The sequence below is a fragment of the Medicago sativa genome, chromosome 7 (genome assembly GCF_051527215.1).
Source record: "Medicago sativa cultivar Bolivia chromosome 7, Bolivia_mono, whole genome shotgun sequence".
Taxonomy (NCBI): domain Eukaryota; kingdom Viridiplantae; phylum Streptophyta; class Magnoliopsida; order Fabales; family Fabaceae; genus Medicago; species Medicago sativa.
The window spans coordinates 79,188,693-79,212,720 of NC_140755.1; the positions used below are offsets into that span (position 1 = coordinate 79,188,693).

At 34.4% G+C, this 24,028-nt stretch overlaps 2 protein-coding genes across 2 annotated transcripts; one reads left to right on the plus strand and one right to left on the minus strand.

Moving 5' to 3' along the window:
- The first annotated feature begins 6,238 nt into the window (after positions 1-6,238).
- On the plus strand, positions 6,239-7,860 carry LOC146908930 (synaptotagmin-2-like). Its single transcript, XM_085729972.1, has 6 exons — positions 6,239-6,440; positions 6,595-6,675; positions 6,842-6,918; positions 7,033-7,222; positions 7,326-7,457; positions 7,554-7,860. The coding sequence occupies exons 1-6, from the start codon at positions 6,291-6,293 to the stop codon at positions 7,734-7,736; spliced, it is 813 nt and encodes a 270-aa protein (XP_085586098.1). The 5' UTR covers positions 6,239-6,290; the 3' UTR covers positions 7,737-7,860.
- A 532-nt stretch (positions 7,861-8,392) lies between these two features.
- Positions 8,393-22,093, minus strand: SYN4 (sister chromatid cohesion 1 protein 4). Its single transcript, XM_085729971.1, has 16 exons — positions 21,805-22,093; positions 21,476-21,677; positions 18,246-18,507; positions 17,792-17,889; positions 17,627-17,676; positions 15,849-15,908; positions 15,455-15,604; positions 14,261-15,299; positions 13,368-13,808; positions 13,122-13,266; positions 12,657-12,793; positions 11,026-12,410; positions 10,248-10,275; positions 10,011-10,128; positions 9,769-9,898; positions 8,393-8,960 (listed from the first exon to the last, which is right to left on the minus strand). Exons 2-16 carry the CDS (start codon positions 21,597-21,599, stop codon positions 8,862-8,864), a joined length of 4,266 nt encoding a protein of 1,421 aa, XP_085586097.1. The 5' UTR covers positions 21,600-21,677; positions 21,805-22,093; the 3' UTR covers positions 8,393-8,861.
- Between the last annotated feature and the right edge of the window lie 1,935 nt (positions 22,094-24,028).

Below are 24,028 nucleotides of genomic sequence, written 5' to 3' on the forward strand. Positions count from 1 at the left end.
GTTACATCAAAGAACAATATTTTTTATATTAGTCCAAAATAAAGTTTTTTTTACAATGTTTAATATTATTCGTATTGTCGAGCATTGTTCCTATTTTAGAAGGATTTAACTAATTTTTAAATGGGAAATGTTAACAAGTGCTCCCGCAGCACTATTTAAGCACTTAAATGTTTTATGAAAGTTTGTGCATTTATTGCATTAGAAATTGTAGTATTTAATTTTTTTAAAGAATAATTTCTTTATTAGGAATGCTTAAAGAGTGCTCCGGGGACACTTGTTAACAAAACCATTTTTAAATTGAAAATTTAAATAATATTATAAAAACAATAAAATTCCAACATAAAAGGGTGTATTGCTTTGATATAATGTCCTAAATTATGTGCGAGAATACCGACATTTTTTATAACTCGCTATGCAGTATTCTTGTAACGGGTCAATCGAGTAACAAATATTACTCATTATATTTTTACTTATTTGAATATTTGATGCCTCTTTATCAATGACCCATAAAATGTGGTCATCTGTCTAACAATGAAATAGTCTTTATGTCTTACTATTATCCAATTTTATAATAATTCTTTGGCTTAAATATGATTTTCATCCCTGTAATTTGGGCGAGTTTTGGTTTTCGTCCCTGCAAAAAAAAAATTGAAAAACGTCCTTGCAAAAAAAAATTGTTTGAAAAACGTGGCAGTTGCTGACTGTGCATCTTTTGCCACATGGCGCTGATGTGGCATGCCACATATTATTAAATTTTAAAAAATATTTTCAAAATTCTGAAAATTGTTTTTAAAATTAAAAAATATGAAAATAAATTTTAAAAATCTAAAATACAATTTAAAAATTCTGAAAATAAATTTAAAAATATTAAAATAATTTTCTGAATTTTTTTATTGTATAACTTTAAAAAAAAATTAGTTTTTTTGAATATTATATAATCTGAAATTTCTGAAAATAAGTTTTCGAAAAAAAATGAAAATTTTAGTAAAAGAACAAGAAAATAAATTTTTGAAAAATTAAAAAAAAAAGTTCTTGGAAAAAATCTGAAAATTGTAAGTTCAATTTTTTTTAAAATACTGACAGTTTTATTTTCGAAAATTAAAAAATTTCAGATGATGTAATTTAAAAAAATTAATTCCCACATTTTCATTTTCAAAAATTAAATATTTTTCCAATTTTTTTTCATATTTTTAAAAATTATATTTTTTAAAATTATGTAATCGGAAATCCTTATTTATTAATTTTGTTACGTCTGCAGCAACTTAACCTAATTTTTTTTCCCGCTCATTTGCTTTATTAGGTTTGCAATTATTTAAACTAATAAATTTCATCTAAAAAAATGCATTGCACACCAGTTTCATTCCTATCCTCTTGCCTTTTTTTTTTGAAGAAAATATTTTCTACCATATCAATGATCACGTATGATTCTTCTATTTTATAATTTTTTTTGTCAAGAATTTTAGACTTTTTTTTTTAGATTTTTTTTTTAATTTCATGCCTTTTGTTTTTGACATCCTTATTTATTAATTTTGTTACATCTGCAACAACTTAACCTAATTTTTTTTTCCCGCTCATTTGCTTTATTAGGTTTGCAATTATTTAACCTAACAAATTCCATCTAAAAAAATGCATTGCACACCAATTTCATTTCTATCCTCTTGCCTCTTTTTTTTTGAAGAAAATATTTTCTTCCATATCAATGATCTTACGGGTTAAAAATTATTTATTGGTCTCTATTATAGTCGAGAAAACCCGTGCGACGCACGGGTCAAAAGTCTAGTTTTTTTTAATTTTTTAAAATATTTTCAGATTTTTTAATTTCAAAAAAAAATTCAAAATTTTAAAAATGTTTTTAAAAATTTAATATTATGTGGCATGCCACGTGGCAAAAGTTGCACAGTCAGCAATTGTCACATGGCGAATAGCATGCCAAATCAGATTTGAAGTGGGGCCAAGGACCTTTTTCAATCAAAATATTTTGCAAGGACGTTTTTCAATTTTTTTTTGCAGGGACGAAAACTAAAACACGCCCAAATTACAGGGAAGAAAAGCATATTTAAGCCTAATTCTTTTGTCTACGTATACTTAAGAATAATACTCCATCCGTTTCAAAATGAGTGCCGTTTTAGCAAAAAAAAATTGTTTTAAAATGAATGTCACTTTGAGTTTCCAATGCAATAATAACCTTTTCTTTTCAATTGTACCCTTCAATTAATACTATGTTGCACTACTTCCAAAGTATTATTTTTTCTTTAATGAAAAACAAATCAATAGTTAATAAGGATAATTTGGTAAAATTGCTATGACATTTGACTACTTTATTCCATTCCTTAATCTGTGTGCAATTGGCTAAAGCGACACTCATTTTGAAACGGAGGGAGTATCTTTTAGTTACATATAATCTCATGATAAAGTGAAGTCCATTTAATGTTTCATTAAACAAACTAATTACTGCAGAGACTTTATTATTTTAAAACAAAACCAATAAAAAAAATGCATTAAAATTGATGACATATCATTAATGACAAAGCAACATCAGCAAAGTTGACTTCAAAGTGTGGTGGGGATCAAAACTAAAACAAAAATTAAAATTGGAGGACTAAAAAGTTGGTTTTTAAAATAGGGGATCAAAACTTCTTTCTTTGAAAATGGGGAACTAAAATTGCATTTAAGCCAAACTTGGCCTAATTAATAAGAGAAGTGCTATTTGGTGCGAGAAGGGGACATACGAAATTCGACGAAGCCTGACGTGTTTGCTTTGTATCGGACGATTCAAGGGAAAACTCCGCTTTTTGTGGTATTCATGGGAGGTGGGTTGACATCATCATGTGACAGTATTGAATTTTTTTTTGCCTTCGTCGTTCGTCTATGTAGGCAAACTGACTGCACGTATCGAAGATGAAGTGGCGCACAATAAAGGCTCAATGGAAATAGTGCAGAGTTGACCTCCGGTGTCGGAAAGCCCTAAAACTCACGAGCATAACTTATCGCTTTGCGTATGGGTGAATTTAGCCATTCGAATTTAAACTAAACTTTGGTAGCTAAGAGACAGTTATTTCATTCAATAAAATTATCGAGTTCACAATTCTGGTGGATTCAGGAAGCCCTTGTTTGACAGGTTTGTCGTTTGCAACCTGTCTGTTTATCTTTTAGGTTTAGTGCTTGCTAACCATTGCTTCCGTTCTGCATCAATTTCCGGTTAATAAATAGTCGAAAGTCTGAATTTTTATTTTGGCTAATCACTGTTATGCCCTGTTGTATTGTTGCCGAGTCTGTTATTTTTATAGGTCACCTCTTGCTGCCGTATATCTTGCGTTGAATTCATCTTGGTGATGATTCTTCACTCTGTTTTGATGTTTTTACCCAAAAAAGTTAATGTTGTCATGCTGATATTTATTCTATGACCATGTTGGTTTTCTATATATGTTGATTTGTGAAGTTGAGTGTCACTCTTTGTTATTTTCTGATTTTGGTTATTTGCATTTGTACAAGTCAAAAAATGCAAATTATCATGTTGTTTTACACTAGCGGATGAATATACCAACTTAAGAAAAACTTTAAAACTGTTTGGTTTTTATTCATAGATACATCTTTCAACACTGGATTGTCAATGAATAATAACAAATTTATAATCTTTGGGTCTTTGTTTCATTATATCTTTATTGACAGGTTTAGGCACGCCTTATGATGGATTTATTTAGCCTTGTTATGGACCTTATGATGGCTCTATTTAGGAATGTTCTATGGCTCCTTGGATTTGTGTTTGGAGCCTTAATTGGTCTCTATTTTGGCTGCTATTTTTTCATTGACCCTAAACCTTCTCGTGTTGATGATTTCCCATTATGGCTAAAGTACCCGGATTTTGATCGGGTAAGAGCCACACTACATTTGTATACATTGTTAGAATTAAGTCACCATTGATGAATGAGAAAAGCTTGAAAATCTTTGAGAGAGAGAGAGAGAGAGAGAGAACTAACTTTGTAGCTGAATTTGTTATTTCTATCTTATGATTCAAGTTGCAAGAGATACAGGTATATATAGTGTCTTAGGGTAGTATGACAGCCTTACACAACATGCAAGGTTCTATCTACACTACACTGAATGCTTAAAGCATCAGATACTTATATACTCTTACATTTATGAGATTTAGAACTTGATATATAAACTAATTGGATTATTATTTTCTTATGCTTTACCAGGTAGAGTGGCTTAACAAGTTTATAGAATACCTATGGCCGTATGTGGAAAAGGCATCCCGCAAGGCTAATTTGAGCTGTCTAATACCTATAATTGACGAGATCATGCAAAAAGATAATGTGGACACGCTTTGGATAATTCGTTTCACCTTGGGGTCTGTTCCCCTAAAAATCGAAGGTATATCTATATAGATTCCATGCTTACCATCATTCCTGTGTAGAATTTGAAGAAAACTATGTGTTATTTATAGGATGCATTTCCACATAAGAACCTCTCCTTTAGGTCTTTTTATGTGAGAGGCAATTGTTAAAAATCATAATTACTCTTTGCGTTTTTATCTCTCTTGGAAATCATTTCATACCACACCACAAATTACAGAGTTAAAATATATTGGGCCTATAGCAACATAAAAGTTGTTTTCACGTGGTTGAAAGGTTACTGGTTCCAGTTGTAGAAACAACCTCTTGCGTAAAACAACGAAGAAATAATAGTACAAAACAACGTGATGCCCTTTTTTTATAGTACAAAACAACGAAGAAATAATAGCTGATGTAATCATCGAGTTCTAGCATAATGGTTGAAATGGAGAAAAGAGCCTTAGGTAGGGAAAATTTTATCAGACAGGAAATGTTGTATGGAAAGGTGTTGGGTGGTGAAGAACCAGCATGAGAAAAAAATAAGTGTATTTTAGATGAGGATGTTCGATGTATGATAAGTATAGATGAGATAAAATTAGAAACAACTGTATTAGAGAGAAAGTTGGGATATCACCTATACACTAAAAAAGATAGTGGAAAATAGGCTTAGGTGGTTTGAGCATTTAAAGAGAAAACTTGCAGATTATGTAGTAAGAACAGTAGATCATATGAAGGATAGTTGAATCACTAGAGGCATAGGAAGATCTACAAAGACTATAAGAGAAACTATTAAGAAAGATCTAGAGATTAATGAGTTGGATCAGACATGGTTTATGACAGAACACTTTGGCGTAATATTATCCATGTAGCCGACCTCATTTAGTGGGATAAATTGTTGTTGTTGGAAAGGATTATTCCCTCTTTGCTATTTCTTGCACGTGATTCATCTATGTCTTATTATAACTTATTCGTGATGTCATATGACTATTTTAAGTACTTTTTGTGAAATACTTACTCGTAGGAATGAAAGTTTATGTGACGGATGGGAATGAATTAATTATGGAGTCCTCTATAAAATGGGCTGGAAATTCTAATGTCACCTTTATGTATGATGCCCCAACTGGCCGAATAAATCAGGTAACTTTGACGAATACCGATCTTTATCCAGCAAATTTTGCTTGCGCCCATCTGAAATACCGAAAATACTCCTGCATAAGTTAACTCGCGCATGCGTAAAATTAACGTGACTTAAAATTACATTTTTTTTGCACATGCGTGACTTAAATCACGCTACGTGAGTTTAACTCACGCAGGTGTTATACCCCGCGTGAGTTAACTCACGCTAGTTCAATTTCTTTTAATATGAACTCATGCTTCCACTTGTCTTGCGTTTTATCATTTATTACAGGTATGTCGTTATCTAAAACGGTCTTATAAAAGAGAAAGAAAGGTTGATGACCTGTTTTCAAATGTAATCATGCATAATCTCATTAGGTAGTTGGAGAATTAAGTTTTCTGAAAGAAAAGAACAACATAAAAAGATGCCATTTAATTTTAACACAAATATCAAGGATCTTATAGAGCTAGAACAATATAGATGCCTTGGACGACCTGATAAGTTCTGTGTTGACACATAACCAAGGTTGTCAAACTCTCAAGTCAACTCAATTCTACAATTCTATGCAAGAGAATTGAGTTAGCTCTCAAGCATTAGTACATATTAAAAGAAATTGAACTAGCGTGAGTTAGCTCACGCGGGGTGTAACACCTGCGTGAGTTAACGCGCACGCAGCGTGACTTAAGTCACGCAATGTGAGTTAACTAACGCAGAATTTTACACATGCGTTAGTTAACTAGAGCAGAGGTATTTTGGTTAATTTGGTTGGGTGGGAGCAAAACTTGTTGGGATAAGAGCAGAATTCAACTTTGACGTGTGTGTGTCTGCGATATTAGTAAATGGATGGAGTGATATATTTTTATGCTAAAAGTTTTGTTGATTTTCAGATTGTGGATTTTCAAATTTCCCTTTTGGTTCGTATTACTTTGAAGCCGTTGGTTTCTATCTTTCCTTATTTTGCCAACATCCATGTCTCTCTCATGGAAGAGGTTGGTGATTGTTGAGTGTATTACATTTGCTACTTTCTTTTATTTTAAATGTTGAGATGTGCTCAAGATTGATATCCACTTGTAATTATTTTATGTCTAGTACAACTAATCTTCACTCTACATCTCTTTGTTTTTTGTTTCACTTAACTTGCAGCCAAATATTGACTTTGACATACTTTGTGATGAGGATGATGATAATATTATGGATCTTCCTGGAACACACTTTGTTTATGCGGTAAAAGACCTGTATAATTGTATATTTTTAATCTTTTAATGTATTTGTTTGATCGCCCTTCCTATCTAATGTTTGAGGTCTAAATTTGCTTACATTGATCTTCCATTTTTTAGCTAGTATTGGTTTTATTCAGGATTTATGGTTGGTTATTAAACTATGTTTCTAGGGTAATCTGGAGTACTATATTGCAGAAAAGTATCTATGGCCCAAATTCCTGAAAATTCAAATGATAGATATGACAAAGTATGTTTCTTCAATTTTGTAAAATAATTAATATTCATGTTGTAATGGTATGTTTGCCTTTTAACTCCGTTTTTTTTTTTTTTTCTACCTTGTTAATGTTATTGGGAATCTCAGAGCTTTGAAGATGGTCGATGAAGCTTTTGAAGAGACACTGACACAAACAATACCAATAGCTCCCATAAGCACTCCAGTTACCGGAGGTTTACTCGTAGTTATAGTACGTGCAGTTAATGGTCTTCAAGGGAAGTATAACATCAATCCACATGTATGTTTCATTTTCAGAGGTGAAGCGGAAAAGACCAAGGTTGTATGCATAGAATCTCACGTTTGGTGATCTATATCTAGGCATGTGTGAACTTTGGAGTAGGAAGCTCTGCTAATTAAACAGTGGTTGGTTACTTTTGCAGCTAGTAATGAAGAACACAGATCTAAGATGGAAAGAGGTCCAATTTACAGCAAAGGAGCCTCCTACCGATAATGATGTCTTAAATGTGGAGGTGGTTGAGATCACTTCATCAAAAAATCCGTTTCAACAAAAGGTGTGTATGTATATATATTTCACAATAGTTTATTATGATCTTTGTCATGTTCTATGATTAACTTTCATTGTTTTATGGTGCTTCTTTTGGCATTAGGAATCATTGGGTTATGTCAACATCCATCTTGGGGATGTTGTTTCCAAAAAGAGCATTAATGAGAAGTATCATCTTGTAAACTCAAAAAATGGTTGGATCCAGATAGAGTTGCAGTGGAGAACTTCTTCAGAGTCAGAAACAAGATGTCAAAATTCGAACTATGTAAATCAGAGCTTTACATAATTGAACAAGCAGCTCTGTTTTATCAATTATACTCGCCATCCCATCGTCCAATTCATTTTTTTAAAAATCTTCAAATAAATGTAAAATATTGAATATGTTATTTAACAGTTGTGCTTCAACACCATATCAAAAGTCTTCAATTTTTATTTTTTACCAATGACGAGTCAAGGCTACATTTCAGTTAATATGGAAAAGAAACCATGTTGAAAAGTTCTCGTAAAAATGAAAACATGTTCAGAAATTAAAAACTGCCAAAGAATTGCTTTGGGGTAATTTGGTGTTTTTCTCTACTTTTTTATTTTCGAGGAGCTACTACCGTTAAAAAAACATATGGTGAATAGTTGTTGGTTGTAGAAGCATCAGCTCGAGGCATCCAAATGATAATCTTTGGGTCATAATTATGAAGTGTAGTTGTGAATCAAAATGAAAAACTCTAGTTGTGAATTGTTCATTGAATTGCGCTTTGAACACGAAAGTTCAGTGCAAGAACACAACTTCTGGCTGTTTATTAAGCCATCACATTTTTTACATCTTATTCCGTCGTGGGATTCTCAACATTCCATTAAATAAGAAGGAATTTCACAGACAACGACACAAAGGCTAAATTGAGGGCAACACAATACAACGTTAGATGCCTTTATAAAGAAAACTACATATAACGGACTTCAACATACTCTTAAATAAAAGGATAATAAACTCAGTTAGATAATATACAGATGCAATAGAAGTGACAAATCTTTGTTCACCGACCGCTATATAAATTAAAAGGCACTTTCAGTAAGATACTAGATGCCTAGATAAAACGGTATTCTTGCATGGAGGGATGGGTTTAAACACATTAAAAATTAGACCCAGAAAGCTACAGATGATGATATTTTTTTACAATAATATACATCAAGACCTAGAATAATCAATAGGATTAAATGATACACGAGCCACTTCAACCCCCCAGCCATTCAAGAAATAAAACTAAACGGCTAAATTCTATCTCCAAAAAATTATTAATCAAAACCCATAACTTAAATAGGGGAGTGATGTTGAAAAGATTATCCCAGCCCTGCAGATTCGAACCGAACTATCACCTCATGGATCTTACCTCTATATCAGCCACTCCTAGATGAGATTTCAGAAATCCGTCTTCATAAGCTTCTTTCGAGGTTGTAAGTTTATATTGGCAAAGGGTTTTGCCTGTTCTACATGAACATAATCCCTTGTCTTGAGAACCTGCAGTCATGGTCGAAATTAGATTTCAATCAAAGTAAAAGTTGCCAAGTAGGCGCCCTGGAAGACTGAATGCTTTGAAGAATTCAAACAAAGCGAAGTAAGCTCACACAACTATGCTATTGGTTGGTTTAGCAGAAAAATGACCCCCAAAGCACATGTTCAATGTACAAACTACAACAGATTCTACAATACTATTGAATGCTTTGAAGAATTAGAACAAATCCAGGTTACACAATTCTGCTATAGGTTTAGCAGAAAAATCTTGTTCCATAAAAGGTCAAAAATGACCCTCCAAAGCACATATAAGAACGACAACGGAGTCTACAATAATATTGGTAAATGGTATATAACCAATGAATGACACATACAGAAAATATAGTTGTAAAGATCATACAAGTATTTTCAGCCATCTAGATGTTCAGCTTTTATAGTGTCATTTCAATTGCTGACTTCCAAAGGGAATGTGTAGCCCTGCTGCATTATAGTGTTTTGGGCGCTTTTTTTTTTTTTTTTTTTGAAGAGGCTAAAATGGAATATATTACCAAATCAAAGTGGCCTTCCTAGTACAAGGTGTACTAAGGAAGAACCAGCAAAGTCAGAACAATATTTACAATGAGTTTTGGGCGCTTTTATTCTTGGCCCATTGTTATTAGTATTTCTTTCCTTTCTCCAATAGAATTCATTTAAGAGAAAAAAAGGGGGAACAATATTTCAGTTATTAGTATCCCAAACATGAAAATATGTCAGATCAATGTCCAAGTTCATTAAACAGTATATATGCCAGCTAAAATAATTCTCATGAGCATACCAGTGTTTCAAAAAACATTCTTGATGCTTCCTTCCGGGTTTTACCAGCTAATATATTGTCAAGATGCAGGTTCTGCCTTCCATGTAGATCTTCCTTATCAAACAACGTCTGCAGATACTTAGCAACAGCCCTGTGAATAAATGCATTAGTTTGGTATTCACATAAAGAAAACTAGTTATAAGAGCATAAACAATTCAGATAGAACACATTCAGATTTTTTGTCAAGCTTTACATAAACGGACCTGGTTCGAGAAGACCACCCACTGTTTTCTAAGTGTGTTCCTTCAGCACCCGATGCAAAACCACCAGCATCATCATCATCATCCTCAATTATTTCATCATCACCAACATTCAAAAATCCTGATAATAGACAGATGGAGAGTGAGTCAACACAGCAAAGGAACATAACTTAAGGCAACAACAAAAGCTTCAGTCTCTTATTTCAACAACTGTCAAGATGCAGGAATTTAGAAGAAAACCTGTGTCAATGCCACCCATATTGTTTTCCTGCATCATGTAGCCATGGAACATAATTAGGCATGTATAAAACAGTGAAGGAAGAATACATATAGTTTGGAACTGAAAGGGTAGTGTAATTTCCTATCTAACTTAATAACATCAGAAAACTCATTCCCTTCCAATCCCCATCTACCTAGCTAACTGTGATGCTAAAGAGGAACTAAAGGGATGGCTAAAATTGTCAGAATGATATAAGATATAGGCTTTGACAGTTCGATTCATTGATTTCAACTTCTCAGATGAGCTCTCTAGACATGAGGGTTTCCTAATCTAGATTGTTTATCTCTCACTTTTATCTTTTTAAAATAATTCCTTTCTTCATAGAGGCGCTAACTTCTTGGACTTCTGGCCAGTGGCCACTAGCCACAAAAAGAATCTTATTGCTTTAGGACCCATACCTTTCATATTTTATCAGGTTTGGGAAGCCAGAGCGTGAGGTAAATGAATGAATCCTTCTAATTGCATTTATAGCTAACGGTGTATGTTATATACTACATATGTCAAACTACCGCAGATGTTGGGCATGATACAAAGCAACCAGACAGAAAAAGGATTAACAAACACAACCACTAGCCCAGCATATCAACTTCAAACAATGGCAATTATTTTTTAGGAAAAGCGAAAAAACGATACATGAAGACCATTTTCAAAACCAATTTCATCAGTTAGCATTTTAAACAATCTACAAACTATATGAGACAATCCATTTAGCATTTTAAGGCTAATTTGAGAACTTACATCATTCTGATCCACAAAAGGACTCCTAATAGCCGAGACATCAGGATACATGGTATTTTGTAACGCAGCTTCTTGACAGACTGGGTTTTCCTCATAATTCAGAGAACTTTCGTTTGCATCGACAAGTGCTGCAGAATGTAAACAATCTACTTCAACATTTTCATTAAATAAGCCACCAGACTTTGCATCCTTGTCATCACATCCCAAGCCAGAAGAAACAATTTGATCCTCATTTAAGCCTCCTAGCATGTTGTTCCCGTTTTCCTCCATAGGTAGGTCTCCGTTAAAGGAAACCTGGTTGTCAGTATATTCATTAGCTTCCTTAGAGCCAGTAGCCATGGATGCATCTAAATGATTAGCTTCCAAACTATCTCTTTCAACTTGTGTTGTAGTTTCCATGCCATGCTCTGCAATTTCGGTAGCACCTGCATTGTCTCTATCACGTTGATCCTCCGTAAACTCATTCTCTAGAATAGGAGATGTATCCATTTTCTGGGAAGTTGGAATGCTCAACATATCTGTATGGATAGAATCGACAAGATCATCCGTTTTATCCATGAGAGGCAGTGATGCATCAAAAAAATTTGGCCTACAAAGCTCATTTTCAAAGACTTCGGTTAGGGATAAAGTTTCATGCCCAGTGACAAAAGAGTAATTCTCTGCTTCAGATATCTCAAAATTTCTTCCAGCATTGTTCATTTCAGCAGTTTGGGAACAGCCAAGCTCCCTTACATCAGAAATAATATTTGTATGCCCGTGAGCGTCAATATTATTATGCGATCCGAAGTCAACTTCAGACTGATGACACTCGGACGGAACAGGTATCTCAGAAGGTTGGGCTTCAGCATCTTCTTGGGGTTGGATTGCCGTAGGCTCGTTATGCGCTTCCACCCCATGAATTTCAGCATTTGTTTTAGAGAAGGACTCTTCGGCATCTTCTTGGGGTTGGACTGTCATAGGCTCATTATGTGCTTCCACTCCATGAATTTCAGCATTTGTTTTAGAATAGGACACTTCGGCATCTTCTTGGGGTTGGACTGCCATAGGCTCATTATGTGCTTCCACTGCATGAATTTCAGCATTTGTTTTAGAAAAGGACTCTTCAGCATCTTCTTGGGGTTGGACAGCCATAGGCTCATTATGTGCTTCAACCTCATGAGTTTCAGCATTTGTTTTAGAATAGGACTCTTCAGCGTTTTCTTGGGGTTGGACTGCCATAGGCTCATTATTTGCTTCCACCCCGTGAGTTTCAGCATTCGTTTTAGAATAAGACTCTTGATCGTTTCCTTTTTCAAGCGAAAGGCTATCTAAACCATTATCACAAACCTTGATTCGACTCAGATCTAATGTCTCATTTTGCAGAATAGTCAAATCAGCAGACACATCTGAAAGAAATGAGAAAATCAACTCAAGTATGTCGGAGGTAAATTTCACAAATGAACCCAAATACAAATTGCTTTTTCATCAAAACTCAACTAAACATGTTTTTATAACTGTTTTATGTTTTTAGCGAGAATGAAAATATTTACAACTGTGACATAAGAGCATAATCACGTTAGGGTTTTAACTTGTTTAAGAAGGGATGAAAACGCCAAATGATCAACAGTACAATGTATAAGCTGAAAATTCACCTGTGAATATTGGTTTATGGAAAATTTGATCTTCCAAAAACTGTCTTTGGATCATTAAAATCTCATCGCGTGTGCAAGGAGCTTTTTTCCTTACACGACGTATGTCTTCAGTACTTGTCAACTGTTGGCGTATTGTACTTCAAACAGAAAAAGGAACAAATAGTAATATTTTAGCGCACGAGAAAAGGAATGTGGTATGCAATATAATGGAAAAACTGATAAATTTGATAATAAATGCAAGTATACAAATATAAGAAAATATTAATGGGTATATTACAACTATCAGCAGAGAATTCATCCATAATCAATTACCAAGATGGTAAAAATAGATCTGTGAAAGACTAGAAATAAGGGCACAACAATACCATGTTTTTCACAACAATAAGGGCACAACAATTACCAATCAACATAAAATAAAGGGAGAGATGTGTACAAATGAATAAACGGAACATTATAAAAACTTACTCGCCATGCAAAACCATCATATCATCCATAAGCACCTTCCTCTTCACGGTACTAGTGCGTGGTGTAGAACGAAGCCGCTTTGTTGATGGCTTTTCACGGGCTGCTGGACTTGGCTTAATTTTGAAAGCTGAAGATTTTCTACCAACTGGAGAAACAACAAATTAATTTCAGCCACAATCAGGTTCCCGTGAAAAACAAACTGTAACTACAAATATGAAGCACATTGCATAAAAAACCAATATATACCTAATATTGAAGACAACAGATCATCATCATCAGGAATGGACTCGGCAGTTCTTTTGGATTGAGCCCCACCATACGATTCGACTAAATCCATGCTCTGCATTGTTAGAGTACTTTCTGTGTAGCTGCGCTTTTTACCAGATATTGATGTTACTCCTGCAGCATTTGTATTGCCTTCAGATATACCCTGATTGCCAGGAGTAGACTCCAGCAGCAAATGATTCATCTCATTATCATGTTGATAAGCTGAGAGCATTTTTTCAGGCTCAGGTATGTCAGAAGCAGTAGATTCGTTTAAACTTCCCGTTTTATTGCTTATCATCTGACTCCCAGCTTGCATGCCTGATTGCTCCAAGTCCAACATTCCTTCACGTGCAGATGGCTCTACAGTATCATGATTGCCCAAAGCAGGATCTGAAACATCCATTGCATGACAATTTTCACCTGTTTGAATAAAACCAATCAACTTATCAGCTATAAAATGGAATTCACATGCACAAATGTCTATCAAGCAGAGAAGAAAATTATATATATATAAAAAAAAAAAAAAAACTAGTTTAAAGAAAGAAGAATCAACTCAGTATCAAAAAAGCGTAGTGTTGTTATAAATTAATTAATTGTCCACACATAAATAAAAAATAGATTCATAGGAAAAAATTTACTATGATAGGAAGTCCACAGGTCAACAAGTAGAAGTCAACACAATATCATGGTGACATGCCTGTCAATAGTTCAATATCACAAGCAATAGGAAACATGCAATAAAGAAAAGCGGAGGTGTATGATAACAGAATTCATTAACGTATACATTTCACTCGAGTTGAAAAGAGGAAAAAACAAAGGTGAAAATGAATCACTACATTAATCAAATTATGAGATGTATTGTTAGTTAATACCTTCAATAGATAACTGAGAATGATGGTTTATATGGGAGGTGCATGGCCGAAGGTATGACTCGGTGGGCTGCTCGGCTTCATGAGATACATGGTTTAAAACATCTGCTTCCTTCAGTTCCTGGGATGCCTGAGCTTCCACGTCAACAACTTCAGGTCTACCAGATGATTCTAGAGAACTTACAATATTGGATACTTGAGCCTCGTCAACCACACAGGGTTGCTCCTCATTCCTAGAAATTTCACTGCTATTTGAAACTCCATGCTTTGTTAATGTGTTATCATCTACCAAATGACCATCAAATTCGGAACCATGAGATCCATCCACGTTAGGTAACAGTTTACATGAGAGGCCGTCTTGTTCCGATGTAACATGAGAACAACTAGGAGACACAATAGTATCATTTATACCAACACCTCCAGAGAATACATTAACAGTTTCGTTTGAAGCAGCAATAACTGGTTCAGTGTTTATCAGAACTCCATCATGTAAGTTTTCCACCTTCTCAAGTATACCAGAAGCATCAATCAACCCACTTGCACATTCTGGTAACATGGTGGTCGTGTGATCTTTATTGGAGGATTCCATCAAGGGTACTGATGCCAAGCAATGATCATTAAGTATCAAATTTTCTTGATCTGTACGTTTGAAATGTTCTGGTTCCTCTCTTTTGTCATCCCCTTCAGCCAGAACACAGTCACTGGCCTCATGTTCTTGATCTGTAGGTTTGAAATGCTCTGGTTCCTCTCTTTTGTCATCCACTTCAGCCGGAACAAAGTCACTAGCCTCATGATGCAAATCTACAACAACATGCTTCTCATTATTTTGCAAGGAGCAACCAATTACACCGTTCTCGGTTTGATGAGCAGATGATTCATTTTGTGTTGTCTCCATTGATAACAAATCTGCTGAATTATGAAAATCGGCTTCATTAATGACCTGATCCGCCTGAGTACCAAATAAGTTTGGCTCTTGTAGTCCTGGAGTAGATGGACCTTGAGCATATTCATGGAATTCCGCAGTAGTAGGTAAACCATCAATCTGTTCAAACAGACAAATTCATTGATTAAAATTAGTACTAATTACAATTTGTAGCCAACAGAACCGCTTTCACCTAATCCTCTCTCCAAAAAAGAATATTAAGGATAAAAAGAGTAAAAGAAAACATTGACAGGCACACAGATATTTTAAAATACCAAATCAATCTTGCTTCCACTGTCTTCTACTTGCATTCTATCTGAAGCTCCACCCACCTCCTCTTTCATTTCATCTTCTAGATGAGATACTTGAGGATTAGCACTGAAGTCTTCATGTTCCAAAGTGGCCTCGTTGTCTATTAACATATCCTGAATTTACCAAATCACGTTATAAATATCCAAAAGTAAAGAAGAGTGTATGCTCTATATAGAATGTTGTCTATTAACATATCCTGAATTTACCAAATCATGTTACAAATATCCAAAAGTAAAATCAGAAGAATGTATCTATGCCGCTCTCTATAGAATATACACATCAAGATAGTTTAATAAATCAATATTGCTTCTACTGTTTCTACTTGTATAGTTGTATTTCATCGGAAGTTGCACTCACCTCCTCTTTCTTTTCGTCTTCTTGATGAGACAAAGTGACATCTTTGTCTATTAACATAACCTGAAATTACCAAATCACATTATAAATATCCAAAAAAAAAAAATGCCCAAAAGCAAAACTAGAAAATTGTATCTAGGCAGTACATTATTCTCCAGTAATACACACATCAAGATGTTTTATTTGACAAGCACTTCAATCAAAATCAGACATGACAGAGCTCCAACAACCAACGTACCAACACTGATATAAAATACTCCCTCCGTCCCACAATAACCGAGCCATTTGCCAAAAAAAATTGACCCATTTCACTTTTCAATACAATATTAATTACTCCATCCGTTTCAAAATACATGTCCAACTTTTGCAATGTGCACTATTCATTTGACTTACTTTGACCAGATTTTTTAACTAATGTATAAATACAAATATTAGCATGTAAGATGTTGTTTGATTTGTCTCGACAAATATTTTCAAAATATTAAATTTTTATAATTTTTTACTTTAGATAATTAAAGATATTAACAGTCAAAATTGTGCATTGGCATATGTGAAGTGGTTGACTTGGACTTGTATTTTGAAACGGAGGGAGTACTTTTTTCCAATTATAACTCTAATTAATACTACTTTCACCAATCCCAATTCAATATATTCTACTTTACATTTATGATAAAGAAGAATGCACCAATACTTAACAAAGACACTCAAAACCATTTTTCTCTCTCTTTCGCTTATACACTTTTTCTTAATATGTGTGAAATGAGCAAAAGGCTCAGTTATAATGGGACAGAGGGAGTAGTAGACAACAACGAAGCATAGAATCTATTCAGGATAGAGATGATACACAGTACTAATCTAAAAAAGCAATATTGATAATGAAAGAATTGAATATAATAGAGAAAAGACTGCCTTCTTTATAACATCTTTGGGATATAAATTATATTGGTTCTATACAATGAAAATAAATTATTGCCAAAGATCAACTCAGTTGAAGATGTAAACAAATGGTAAAGGACGTGATAAGCAAATGAAAAGCGAGAATTATATCAGGCCACAGGCCTACCCAAAGCTTGCACATTTCAGGTGTGTTTATATCTGTGTGTGTGCGTGCGTGCGTGCGGGGGGGGGGGGGGGGGGGGGGGGGGGGGGGGGGGGCATATCAGGTAAGAATAAGTTTTTTATGTGAGATCACCAATAAAACATGGATGGGATTGGAATTGATATTTCTTTTTCTCCCAACGTTATTCAAGAATTATAAGAAAATCGAAATGGTGGTCACCGACTTACACTAACTTTTTGAATAATTTATAAATTGGCATGGCTCTTCATGGTAATGTATGGTTATTCAAATGGAAGAGAAATTGAATATAAAACACAAGCATGAGTAAGGTTAAAAAGCAAGTAGAGATGGAACAGTAGACTTGTTCCATTGGAAGGGAGATGAAACAAAAGACTCAGACGAAAAAGACAGTTGAGATAGAGAACAGGCACGTGAGATACTTTGTTAAATGTTTTAATATGAGCCATCCATTTTAATCTTGATGGTTGAGATTCATTCTTATCATTCTCATATAAAATGTCATTTTCACTAGATATGTCCCCTATGTGTGTGTGTGTGACTCTGATGTACTGCGACCAACATGATACATCTATGCTTCTATTCATGACTTGACAACAAAATTGTAACGTCCGAATCAATATGTTGGGGCCTTGAAACAATATTAGTATTTCAATTTCAGCAATCCACACCATGCACAGAGTGCCAAACAAATACTAATTACCTCATCAAGGTCTAAACCAATTTGAGAAGCATCGCCGTCTCCAAAGCGCTCTGAAAGATGTGCTTGATGTCAATCATTACTTATAAGCACAGATCTTGTTATTGTCTATTCAAAATTCACTATCAAGTGACCAGTACAAAGATAAGGGTAAAGTAGAATACAAACCATCCAATCCAAACTGTGATGTTTTGTAAACCATGCCCTCCAAAGTATCTTGCAGTGTAATCTGCTCCTTACTACTGACATGGCGATCAACATAGTTACTGCAAGTTCACAAAACATATATAATCTTCTGTTAATAAACCTATAACTCTTCCACAGAAACCATCTTACATGAAATCACCTTTAATATAACCAAATTGGAAAAAACACAAGAAAATACAAGGTCTGCAACTTAAAACCAAGTTATGTAACTAATTCGAAATTTGCTTCTATCAATCATTTGAAAATACCCAGGAAAAAGCAGATACATAAGAGCATATAAATCACGAACAATCTTTCAAATGAAACAAAATAGATTAACTTAGATAAATATCTGCTCAATTAAGCAAAAAATGTTGCTGCAGTAACAACAGCTGGAGCTACAAGAAGTCATACAATCAAGTATTATAGAACTTACCCTTGAAAAATGTCACTATCTGGCAGTTCAAAATCATCAAGATCGAAAGTCTCGGGTAAGGTGATGGAATTGTAAGGTGCAGTGGACTCTTCTGGTGGCAAATCAACTGCGGCGGAGCGGAAAGCTTGCTTTACCTTAAGCAAGGCTTCACTGCAATCATCGAAAAGGTAATTCACCTTTCTAGAATATATTCTTACCACACCAAGCAGAAGATGACTGGATAAACGGAGTGCAATTGGTACTTCGGGAAAAAGAATGGAATCTGTTCATTCGTAAAAATGACTACATCAATAATGAATAAACTGAAACAATTATACGCAGTCAAAAATAGACAACAATAAACACAGCACATGCATGTCAAACGTACTGAGGAATATCAATTTCCCTATCCTTTGGAATTAATCTCCTCCAGAGGGCTCATAACAAAATTTGGGCGATAACAAATATTTCATATAAGCATTAGCTAATAGCTAGTCCTTAATTCTTCACTGCATTCAGACACATAACTATTCCTTGCCTTGCTTTTTATAATCAGACTACAGATATTAAAACAAGTTGCATAGTGTATATCCACTGACAACAATTATCCCAGCCAAGGTTGAGTCTTTCATTTGGAAGGTAGCCATTAGTTCAGAAAGAGCTGCTCACTTTTTTACACTATCCTGCAGCTAGATCAATCTGAAATAGACCGATCTAGTGTTGCCATTGCACTTCATTTCTGCCTTGATAAACAAAATCTGGAATAAACTAACTTAAGTGTTTTGTTGTCGGTTGGGTATGCCCTCTTAAACTAGAACAACTTCTTCAATAAGCTTTAGGGGTTTCATTAAGACTACGGAGGAGACTCTTGGGAAGTCAGCAATTACACTGTTCCTTGGGGAATTTTCCTCGTGGAAAATGTTTGTGTATTTAATTTTCAGCAATAAATCTGTCGTGCAATTCAATGTTTATTATTTTACTCTCTTTGTGCACAGCTTATGGTCTCTTTTGGGGGTGTCTACAGCAGACATACAAGTAGATTGGAAAGTTCTGTTGTTGAGAATATTTGTCCGTCTATTCTTTTTCACTTTTGAGCTCTCATTTTACAACATTTTCTATTCTTGTCGTTCCTTAATCAATTTTATTCTAACCTCTAATGATATACTTCTCTACCTAGAGGACAATTAAAAAAAATAATCCAAAGCTAGAAAAAGAGAATCCATTATCTTAACCTCCAATGAGATAATGGGCAGTATCCTTCGTTTTAGGTGAATAATCAATCAGTTGCCATACCTCAACCCACTCAAGTTAGGTTTACTTCAGAAAATTTGGTTTCCCACTTCCACAAAGAATAATATACCATTATATCTTAGAGTATTCATAGCACTGACTGAACTATCAACAAAGGTTATACAAATTAGTTTGAATTAATAATGTCATTCTTTAAAAGGATGAAATACAATTTATGATTTAAATAGAGGGGAAAAAAAAAAGAAGCAAATAAACGAACAAAGCAGGATAACATATCCAGTATCCCCACAGAAATAAAATCATTAATGATATTTAATGTTAAAAATATGCACAACACCCTAGAGCTCGACATATTATTAGAATCCTATGCTCCTATCTACCCCGAGGATGATGTCAACAAGTCTAAGCATTAACAGAGCACCACAGGTCCATGAGGATATGAGGGGAACTCTTTACTCTACTAACACATGACATGGGAAAAACCCAAAAAATTTGCCCATAAAATCTTCGGAAATACTTCAATCACTTAGACCACATAGCTAGACAAACCAAATGTTTATTCTCTCCTTACAGTTTTCAAAATCTAAAGAAGCTACTACCCTAAGTACAGTCGCTAATTTAGGCAGTATCTCTGTTTTTTTTTTGTGGGGTTGGGTTGGTGATCTGGTTGGTCTAATAGAGCAACCCTATAAAGGCCAAGTTGGCACAACCCTGCCAAGTCTTTTCAATTGTTGCAGGTGAACGGACAAAATTTTACGGAACAAAATGGACAAGGTTATCATGAGATGAGACTTAAGTATTTCACTGGATGACCACTGGTCAAACATAATAATGGATAATCTTGATTTTAGTCAACATTAAGTTTGAAGAGAACTAAAGGTGTTGGCTTGAGACCTTGAAGTGTGCTCCTATCAAGGTCTCGGATTCAATTCTCTACCGTGCCAATATCAGTGGGCTAATTTGGCTTCTTCAAAAACAAAAAAAAAAATAGATTGAAGAGAACTAATTTACGTTAAGAAACTTTTCCATTGAGAGCAAGTTCATAAAAAATCTGGTTCAAAGCTGTCAACTCAAGTCAAAAGCAACATTTTTCTCGCCCCACGACATACTTAAAACACCAAAACATGTTTTTTTTTCCGCACATAAGACAATTGTTTAGTAAATCCAAACATGCAACAAAACCAAAAGAGTTCAAATTCGACCCACAAGGCAAATTGACCGGGAAGAATCAAAGTACTACACCATTTTAAAAAGGACAAAATTGCTGCAACCCTGCCAGTGGCCTTTTCAATTGTAGCAAGTAAACAGCCAAGATTTTACACTACAAAATGGTCAAAGTTGTATAATTTGTACTAGGCGGTAACCAACTGTCAGGAGATTAAGTATATGATTGGATGAGCATTCGTCAAACTTAAATTCGAATCATCTTGACTTTACAAAATTGATTTTAGTCGTGTTAAGTTAGAAGAAAACTAATTTATGTTGAGAAACTTTTCCACTAAGAGTAAGTTCATAATGAAATCTGGTTCAAAGCTCAAGTCAAAAGCAACATTCTTCCCACTTCTACTCAAACGTGGATTTGACAACAAACATAAAACATCAAAACATGCTTTTTTTGCAAACGACGATGTTTAATACTGCCAATCCTAACATACAATAAAACCACAAGAGTTCAAATCTGACCTGCAAGGCAAAAGCAACATTTTCCACTTCAAGTCAAATGCAATTTTGACGACAAACTTAAAACATTAAGACATGTTCTTTACGCAAACGACAATGTTTAATACCGTCAATCCAAACAGCCAATAAAACGACAACAGTTCAAATTTGACGCAAGTGGATCAGGAAGCGGCAAAGACCAATGTGCTTATAACACTATAGAAACTAGGGTTTTCAAAAATTAACTACCATCATAAATATCTACCTCAGTAATCATGCTAAAATCTCAATGAATCAAAATATTTAAATTGATATATAAACAAACTAACTAACGAACTTACCTACAGAGACGCCAATATCCGTATCCGCCACCTGATTCTTTCGGAGCTTCCTCTCTAAATGTGCAGCTATCCATATAGTCCCAAGTGGACCTTTCTTCGCCAAAATAAACTGAGAGTAAAACATATTCACCTAAAAAAATCACTTTTTCCCAAAATCAACACCGAACACAGCTTAAATCTCAATCCCCATCTACAAACACACCTAAAAATACACAAATCATAGCCACTTCGTAAAAACCCTCTTTACAAACCCTAATTTCACTTTCTCCAAAATCAACCAAACCAAACACCAAATAGCTCAAAACCTAACAGAGAAATCAGAAACTCACGAGAATTAAGCTTTTAGTAACAGGTGAAGCTGAAGATCGAAGAAAAACGAAGCGAAAATGTGACGAGTGTAAATTTGAAGCTGAAAGTTGAGAAACCCTAATTTGCAGCTAGGGTGAGAATTGGGGAAGAATTTGTTGAGAGGAAAACGAGTAAATAGGAAATTTTTTGAGGGAAAATCGGTGAAATTGAAAATTGAGTTGAAATTTGAAAGAAATTAAGAATGGTTGTGTGAGGAGCGCGATCGAGATTTGGTTTGGTTTTAATTTTTATTTATTTGAAATAAAAATTAATAATTAATCGAAGTCGTGAAGCATATTAGTGTTTGGTATGTTGTCGTGTCAGTGTCTGATTGGGTTAACGTAGGGACTGAGACAAACATGCACGTTTACTTCCACTTGTTTCATGTTTTTCTTTTACTGTGTTTCACTTTCACTTTCCACATTAGTATGTATTTCTTTTTCTTGTGCTACACTTTTTTTGTGGTCGCAATTTCCATTTTGGTCACGAGGACCATTATATGAAGTCTAATTAATAGTAGAGTAAAGAAAAAAACCATATGCATGGATCGTTTACAAACTTAACAATATTTTTGATCGGCTCATGTCTACTTGAAATCAAGCAGAGGTTGAGTTGGGGTGTAAGTGTGACCAACATTTTTAAGCGTTGAAAGAAAGAAAGAAAAAAACATGCATCAGATGCATCATCATCCATAAGGGTACATGCTAATGGAATGACATTCTTCCTCCCATTCTGAACAATTGCAATTAGTAACATATGATGATACTTAACATACAACCATGTTCGATCAACTGAAAAAACTGGCTTGCAATAAGCAAATTCTTGATGCATGGTTTCAAACTTCAAAATAGATGTTTGAAGATAAACCTCCTTCGAACAACATTGATATTTTTAATAAAAGGATAAGAAATTAACATAACAATTGACATACTAACATTTGTCATTTAAAAAATGGATATCCTTAATAAAGTACATCATTTCGATATCAATAATAATTTCTAGAAGATACTGTCGAAAAGCAAGGATTTCTTGTGGGAGGTTTTCACAAATGAAAATCAAGAATAATTGTTGATAATCTTGTGAAACCATTGTTGATGCACATGTATGTGGCTCTTGTAGTTTTATGATCTTTCTAACTATGATTCTACACCTCTACCTTCTACATATACAAATTTTGTAGGTACAATGGGCAACCCATCTAGTCTAGTCGTATCAAAGTGTTCTAGCACGGAGTTTGGGACTTTTTCTTATGTTATTCTTTTACAGACAACATTTCATTTCTTTTGTGGCGAATTTTGTCCCATCTTGTAAGTTGTTAGGTTATGCATTGCCTTGATCTTTTATGTTAAGCATCTAGTCAAAATATTAACACTGAAAAAACGCATATTTTTCTCCAAAAATGTTGTTGATCAACTTCAATATGATATTATACAACATATTGGTTTCTCTAAAGTTAACGATTTGGGAAAATATATGGGGGCAAACATATCATCGGAAATAACCAATATATGTCATTTTAATCACATTGTGCAACAAAAAAAATGAAAACGGGGTAAATTGGTTGGAAGCAACAATGTTTAAGTTTAGCCAACATAGTCACTTTTCTAAATTTGCTCTACCCTGTATTACGATATGCAAAACGTGAAGATTCATAAATCTATTTGTGACAAGATTGAGAAAATTCACCTTTCAAAAAAAAATAAGATTGAGAAAATTCAGTGTGGTTTTATGTGGGGACATAGATAGGACAAATTGTCCTCGTGAGCTTAGCTCAGTTGGTTGGGACAATGCATAAAATATGCAAGGTTTGGGGTTCAAACTCCGACCACTACCAAAAAAAAATAGATATGACATATTCGTCACCAATGTATTCCTTGTCTCTAAAGAGCACGTTACGAAAGTGTGAAGGAGGGCAAAAGAAGCAAAAGTCTTTGTTCTCATCGTCATTTATGACATGTTGAACAAGAATGTCATCTTCATTTTCACATAAATCATCGGCTTCTTTATCTCACTTGGTTTATTAATGAAACCATTAATTACAAAAACTTGAAGAGGTAGCTCAACTAATTTGAGATAAATGTAACCAAGTTGCTTGGGCTCCAGTGGCAAGGAGCTCCTTCCAATGACGTATCCGGAGAATACCTGGTTCGATTCCCAGGGGGAACAATGTTTGGCCAGTGCGCATGCCTCTACGCATGAGCCGGA